This window comes from Sinocyclocheilus rhinocerous, unplaced genomic scaffold, assembly GCF_001515625.1.
Source record: "Sinocyclocheilus rhinocerous isolate Xijiao unplaced genomic scaffold, SAMN03320098_v1.1 scaffold3283, whole genome shotgun sequence".
Taxonomy (NCBI): Eukaryota; Metazoa; Chordata; class Actinopteri; order Cypriniformes; family Cyprinidae; genus Sinocyclocheilus; species Sinocyclocheilus rhinocerous.
The window spans coordinates 164727-173001 of record NW_015650698.1 but is presented as its reverse complement, the minus strand read 5'-3'; the positions used below and the strand labels follow the sequence as shown (position 1 = coordinate 173001).

At 37.7% G+C, this 8275-nt stretch overlaps 1 protein-coding gene across 1 annotated transcript in view; it reads right to left on the bottom strand.

Annotated features, from left to right (window-relative positions):
• LOC107712284 (A-kinase anchor protein 9-like) overlaps positions 1-8275 on the bottom strand; it is a 137848-nt gene that overhangs the window by 30795 nt on the left and 98778 nt on the right. The window contains exon 19 of the mRNA XM_016517495.1: positions 5748-5910. Coding sequence (XP_016372981.1) covers positions 5748-5910 — 163 coding nt within the window. The remainder of the gene's footprint in view (positions 1-5747; positions 5911-8275) is intronic.

Sequence of the window (8275 nt, the reverse complement as noted above, 5' to 3'; positions counted from 1 at the left end):
TGCACGACAGTTAGCGGAAGCTAGAGATTACAATTTCTAAAGCTTTAAATATGGATATTTTTCTTATACAAACGCATCGCTTCACTTCAGAAGGCCTTTATTAATGCACCGGAGCCATATGGAGTAGGGGTTGAACGACTTCTGATTTTTTGAAGTCGACTTTTATGTGATGAAAGTCGAGTCGAAGTCGACTAGTCGCTGATGACGTCATTAATGAACAAATAAGTCTGGAGCTGTGATAAACACCTTGTGCACAGCTATGGCATATGACAGCGCTGCCCACATGGCTGTTGCTCCTATAACAGCTTTTTTATCAGTTCTTTTGTTTTTGGGTCGTTATATTTCTCACAGATTTCTGCTCATTCTAAATCAGATTCAGATAAAGTAGCACAGTAAAGATTACATTAATATGAATGCATTAGTGAGAGCGATTGCGTGTGTGAATTAATTCTACCTGGCAGCGTCTCTCTACTAGTAGTGAAGCTGTGGGATTTAGTTATTAAGAAATATATGCTTGAACTTTTTCAGTTTCTAAGCTATTTTATTGAGAAATCACTGAACAGTGTTGACAATACATTTCCGCGCTGAATGATTATGTGCGCGTGATGTACGCGCTACTGTCTGTAGCCTATGTGTGTGCGTTACAGTGCAGCAGCGCATTAGATTAGAACGGCGATTAACTTACCTGTACAATAAGCTGTTTAAAACGTGCATTCTCCCGTTCAATTTCGAGCATCCAGTAATATAATCACACACGTCTTGTGGAGCGCTTTCAGAGTATGCATTTATTTGTCATTTGAACTGTTTGGAAGCGGAGCGTAAATGTGGAATTCCTTCAAAGATTTTGAACCCTCTATAGGACCAGCGACTAGTCGACGTCAAGCTTGAAGCGTCATGGCAGAGCATTGAAGTCGACTAGTCTGTGCACACACACAAACTCTCTCTCACACACACACTCTCACACACTCTCTCTCACACACACACTCACACACGCTCACACACACACACTCTCTCTCTCTCTCACACACACACACACACACACACACAAACACACACACAAACACACACACACTCTCTCTCTCTCACACACACACACTCATGTCAGGTTGTATTTGGTTAACAGGATCTGAACGCGGCAACCAAGCATTTCTGCCCTGAATCTGTTCCAGGTCACTGATCCTCCTCTCATTCTCCCTCATTAAACTCCGTCACCTCTTCCCACATTTTTGTTTCAACTCTGAATATTTATGAGGAAAACAAAACTGTAGTGAGACCTGAAGTCCTAAAACTCATTTCCTGATAGTTTTACTGTGACCTGTAAACAGCAGAATACACACACACACACACACACACACACAGGGTTAGTCATTCACACGCACAGATAAGATACTTTAGCTCATGAATATGAGAGATCTGACACTGTTTAAGCTCATTTGCAAACAAAAGAGCTTCATACGGCACACATGACAGAAAACACAGCTCTACAACAAAAAAACCTGAATGAGAACAGAACAGTCTCAACATGACCGCTAAAGCACTGATCCTAAAAACATCATATATTACAATCATACTGTATACACAAAACCATCTGCATGAAGCTGAACTCACTCATAGAAAACTTTTAGCTGGCCATCATGACTTATTCAGTTTTTAGAGGTTTATTTGAATCACTAACCAGAAATATGAGCAACAGTGATGCACACAGAATGTGTTTTTGCACTGCACTGCTTTTCCATTGTTTTTTCTATTTAAACATGCGCTAGATAGACGTCTTTTGCCATTGCGTTCGCTACTTTTGTAGCATTTCGTGGATGAAACTGCCTTTTAAAAACACTGAAAGCACATTATTTTAAACTAAAAACAATTAAAAAACAACATTTACTAAAAATGTATAAAATCATAAAAATAAGTAAATTATTAAAAAACACTTATTAAAAATTTGTATTATCGTAAAAATTATAAAACATATGATTTTAAAATAAAAACAAAAGTAACAAAACAGTAAAATTTAAAATAAGAAAAAATTAAAATAAATGATTCTTAAATAAAAACAAATCAAAATAAAACGCTTCTTTAAATAAAACTTATATAAATTATTTTATATATTTAAAATGTAATAAAATTTAAATTTACAGAATCATAAAAATGTAAAAATAAGTACATTTGAAAAAAATAAAACATTAAAAATTATTAAAATCATAAAAATGTAAAATGAAAATACATTTTAAAATACAATCAAAATAAAACTTACTTGAATTAGTAAAATTAATAAAATAGTAAAAATGTAAAAAAAAAAATATATAAATAAAACATGATTTTTACAAATTGATAAAATAATAAATAAATAAAATTTAAATAAATAAAATAAGTTATTTTAAAATGAAAAAGAAAAATACCAAGTAAAATTTAAATTAATAAAAAATATAAAACTAAAATTAAATATTTTAATATAAAAATCAAAATAAAACATTTATTAAATTTTTTTTTTTTCATTTTTAATATTTGATAAATCTTTAATGAATGTTTTATCTTGATCATTTTTATTTTAAAATAATTGGTTTTGTTTTACATTTTTATTAATGTATTTAGTAAAATTAAGTAAATAATTTAAAAATACAAACAATCAAAATAAAACACTTTGAACACTGCAGTTTTATGTTGTTTTAAAATGTGTCTGTGTTTTTTCCCATTCCACTGTCCTGCGCCTCGCGTTTGTTTAATGCAAAAACACATTCGCAACACAACTGTTGCAAATGTAATTGTAAATGTAAATGTATTTAAAGGTTTCAGTTGTAAAGCTGAATAAATGCATGTAAATGTGGGAGCGTGACAGTCATGTACTAACATCTAGATACCAAACCCGTCTGCCGTATTTGGACTGAACACACAGAATGAGCAGCCGAGTACAGACGCAGGTGAAATAATGACATAAAGAGACGATCAAACCACAGACTCGCACAAGAACAGCAGCAAGGCTTTGAAAACGGCCTGTAGGGATTCTCACTGAAACACAAACACCACAGCTACTCGCTCATTCATGCAAGACATTACTATCAGATTACAGAGAAACATTCAGCTCATGACAATTTAAAGGATTAAATGTCATTAAAAACCTTCTGCACCTCAATAACCCAACAAACCTGTTTCATGGTGAATATGTTGCGCCTAATCATTTAGTAACAGATGATTGACAGTCACAAACCAGGTGAGATGTTGTGGAATTACAGTCAGCTGACCTTCATTATGACTGATTAGTGACAGCAGAGCAAACACTCGCAGGAAACACTCCCTAACAAACCATCAGCAGAGCATGTGACAGCAGAGTGTGTGAGTGTGTGTGTGTGTGTGTGTGCGTGTGTACGTGCAAGTGTGTGCGTGAGTGTGAGAGTGAGTGTGTGTGTGTGTGTATGTGTGTGAGTGAGTGTGTGTGTGTGTGTGAGTGAATGTGTGTGTGTGTGTGTGAGAGAGAGAGTGTGTGTGTGTGTGTGAGAGAGTGTGTGTGTGTGTGTGTGTGAGAAAGTGAGTGTGTGCGTGTGTGTGAGAGAGAGTGTGTGCGTGTGTGTGAGAGTGAGTGTGTGTGTGTTTGTGAGTGAGTGTGTGTGAGTGAGTGAGTGTGTGTGTGTGTGTGCGTGCGAGCGAGTGTGTGTGTGAGTGGTGAGTGTGTGTGTGAGTGGTGAGTGTGTGTGTGTGTGAGTGAGTGAGTGAGTGAGTGTGTGTGTGTGTGTGTGTGTGAGTGAGTGTGTGTGTGTTTGTGAGTGAGTGTGTGTGAGTGAGTGAGTGTGAGTGAGTGAGTGTTTGTGAGTGAGTGTGTGTGAGTGAGTGAGTGTGAGTGAGTGAGTGTTTGTGAGTGAGTGTGTGTGAGTGAGTGAGTGTGAGTGAGTGAGTGTTTGTGAGTGAGTGTGTGTGAGTGAGTGAGTGTGAGTGAGTGAGTGTTTGTGAGTGAGTGTGTGTGAGTGAGTGTGAGTGTGTGTGTTTGTGAGTGAGTGTGTGTGAGTGTGTGTGTGTGTGTGTGTGTGTGTGTGAGTGTGTGCGTGCGTGAGAGAGAGTGTGTGTGTGTGCGTGCGTGTGTGTGTGAGAGTGTGTTTAGTGCTCTGGACTCTGTCGTATCATCTTGTGACGTGACTATGGTAAATGTTTAGTGCTAAATAGCAAACTAAAGACAAGCTAAAGCGCAATCAAACATTTACAATATGGCAATTTACACACACACACACACACACACACAAACGTAACCCTGACAACTCACTAAAAATGTTGGTTTGTTTGAAAAGTCTCTGAATGTCCAGCTATTGGTGTGTGTGTGTGTGTGTGTGTGTGTGTGTTTGCTGAAGTACCAGCCACTGCTGGCTCCAAAAAAACATCCACATAACACACACACACACACCAGCATTGAGAGTGGCTGATCAATCAACAGTCTGTCCTAAACATCTTCAGAAGTGAAAGAGAAAACTGACCCTTGTTCTAGATCAGTGTTTCCCAAAGTGGGTTTTGTGAAGGAACTGTAGGGGGTGAAAATAACTATCAATTAATACATCTGTAAAATTATAATAATAAAATAAAGACAAAATAAAACACTTAGTAAAAATTAATACAAGTAATAGAAATGTAAAATTAAAATAAATATATGATTTTAAAATAAAAACAAAACTAAAATAAACACATTATTTAAAAATAAAAACAAATAAAATTATAAAGATGAAAAGTAAAATACATAAACAATTTTAAAATGAAAGCAATCAAAATAAAACAGTAAAATCACAAGTGTAAAATTAAAATCATAAAAAAATCAAAATCATAAAATAAATTATTTTAAAATAAAAAAAAACTCACTTACTAAAAAAGTCTAAATATATTTATTTGCAACTCATGTGACCCTTAACTGGCATCAGAGAACCCTGAACATACAAATGTGTTTCATTAAATATTTGGGGGACTTAAAGTAAACACTTTCGCTCAAAAGTGTTCGGCTGACGAGACGGTTAGTGAATCCCTGATCTAGATCAATCTCTGCTGCACTGCTGTCATCTCCACACAAACAGAGCTGCTCATGTAAAGCTGTTAGCTAAAGTTAAAGACACTGTACTGTCAAAAACATTCAAGGGTTATGATGCTGTTAACACACACACACACACACTCAAACACACACAGACACACTAAAACACACACACACACACACACAAGCAAACACATCCGTTCTCTTTGACACACTCACATGCTGCCAGCACATCCTCCTCACATCCTCAAACACACACACACACTCACACACTCTCACACACACACACACACTCACTCACACACACACTCACTCACTCACTCACTCACTCACTCACTCACTCACACGCCTCTGTGTTCGCTCTGGCTTGCCTAGTTGGGGACACTTCATTTCCAGCGATATCGTTGACTTGATTGCAAATGATTGCAAAGATACTATTAAACTGAACTGAGCTGGATGATGACATCACTGAATTCAATGCCTTTAACTGAAAAATGAGTGTTTACCATTGTGATTTTGCATTATTGACACACTATTTTCCTAATTAATGCTGTTCAGTTGCTTTGATACAATCTGTATTGTTAAAAGCGCTATATAAATAAAGGTGACTTGACTTGACACACACACAAGCAAACACAACCCATCTCTTTGACACACTCACATGCTGCCAGCACATCCTCAAATACACACACACACACTCTCAAACACACACACACAAACACACACTCTCTCTCACACACACACACACACACACCTTCAGCCTTGTGCAGCTCCAGTGCCAGCTGCTCCCGAGCTCGCTCCTCCTCACACAGACGCTCCTGCAGCTCCTCCTGTCTGCGCTGCAGCTCCTCCATCTCCTCATTATGCCTGAACTTCTCTCTCATCAGCTCCGTCTGCGTGATCCGCGCATGCTCCAGCTGAAATAACGTGGTCAGTATGGTCAAAAACAGCTGGCATTAATCAGGCTTCTGCATCATGTAAACCTCATTCAGAATATACACTGTAATCAAAAACATTGGTTTATATCTGCACACGTTCAATAAAAAGCTGATCTGCTTCTATGAGACCCAGTCAGCGACTGAAGAGTTTCTGGAGCGAATTCTGTTATAGAAATATTAAAGAAATGAACAGACGAGCAGAGCATCATAATAGTCTGATGGCCTTCATTGTGATTTTGTGAGCTATTTTGAGGGTCATGAATGAGAAATAACGCTTTAATAAATTACTTTAAAGAATTGCTAAAAACATGTCATAATAAATGCCTAGATAATACATTTTTACTGTTTTATTTTGGTTTGGATTTATTTTAATTTAACATTTTTATGACTTTATTAATTGTTAGTAAATGTTTTATTTTGATTGTTTTTATTGCAAAATCATTTATTTTAATTTAGCATTTTTATGCTTTATTAATTTTTTGTAAGTGTTTTATTTTAAAATCATTTATTTAATTTTTATCGTTTTATTTCGATTGTTTTTATATTTTAAAATAATTTATTTTTATTGAGTGTTTTCATGATTTTATAAATAATTTTATTAAGTGTTTTATTTCGATTGCTTTCATATTAAAATCATTTACATATTTTAAATTTTACATTTATGATGTTATTCTTTTAAAAGTTTAGGGTCAGTAAGATTTTTTTTTTTTTTAAGAAAGGAATACTTTAATCAAGGCTGCATTAAACTGATCAAAAGTGACAGTAAAAACGTTACAAAAGACTTCTATTTCAAATAAATGCTGTTCTTTTGAACTTTCTATTCATCTGTGATTCTTGAAAAATCACAGTTTCCACAAAAGTTTTCAGTTTTCAACGTTGATAATAATCAGAAATGTTTCTCGAGCAGCAAATCAGTATATTAGAATGACTTCTGAAGATCATGTGACACTGAAGACTGGAGTAATGATGCTGAAAATACAGCTGCGCATCACAGAAATAAATTACATTCTAACAGATATTCACATAGAAAACAGCTGTTTGAAATTGTAAAAATATTTAAATTTTTTTACTGTATTTATGATCAAATAAAGCAGCCTCTGTGAGCAGAAGAGACTCTTTCAGAAACATTTAAAAATCGTACTGACCCCAAACCTTTGAACAGTATTATTGTTCAGCTTTAATGCTACACACACACAGTCTTGAAAACACAAATGAAAGCCACATTAATGTCAACAAGCTCGTATTTTTGTTCATGTGGTCACACATTCATGTGAAGCTTGTGAGGAGCTTCAACAAAAGCCAGGATTTCTCTGTGACACGACAGCGCGCCTGATCTCGTATGACCAGAGTCTGAGCACAAAACACACACAAACACACCCAGGAATCTCATTACAGCCCAGCCAACGTCTACAAAAGCTCCCGGGCCTCTTATCTCACTATACAGACACACACGCTGTAAAACCCTTTCCCTCTCAAACCGAGCGCACCAAAGGTCAAAACCGAGCTCTGGCATCATCCTCTTACTGTATACGGCGGCGTGGGCAGGGAGATCTTGGAGACGACTTTGAGAAGGTGGCTGTTGTCGCGCCGGTTGACGTGCGAGATCTGCGTCTGCACGACTACAGCGTTCTTCTCGTGAAGCAGGTCGCTCAGAGGGAAGGGTCGCGGCAGCGGGATGCGCGACTCCACCTCGTAAACATCCATGTCCTGGCTTTCCAGCCAGCTGTCGCGCAGGATCTGCGAATCCCAATACGCCCGATAGGAATCCATGTCGTCTTCTAAGCGGCGTCCTGTGAGAAGTTAGAGACGCGTCTCATCGTCGTCAGGCGCGAATGAATCAGAGCGAACATCCCTGGGCTGAGCGAGCGTCTCTATGGAAGTGTCTCGGCGGAGGTAAACACACACAGATCTCACGTGGCCCGTCAGGAAGAACCAGCTTCAGGTAAACGATCGAGTCCCAGACGAACAAGTCGATCCGGAGAGGAAACTAAACTCCAAGCTGTTGCCAGAAATCAGAGTTTGAAACAAACTCTCTCGTTCACTTTTCCTCCCGCTGGAAACTCATTAACAATTCCGTGCTTCCGTGGCAACGGTCCTCTGGGAAAACGCAGGGCGAGAGAGACTCCCTCTGCACCTCCCTCTCTGTGTGTCTCTCTCTCTCTCTTATTCCCTCCCTTTCTCTCTGTGTCTCTCTCTTTCTCTCTGTCTCTCAGTGTGTGTCTCTCTCTCTCCGTGTCTGTCAACACTTCCTGGTTTGTGGACATGTGTGGGATACGTCAACAGTAAAGGCAGAGTCATGAAGCCTGCAGGTTATTTAACACACACACACACACACACACTCACA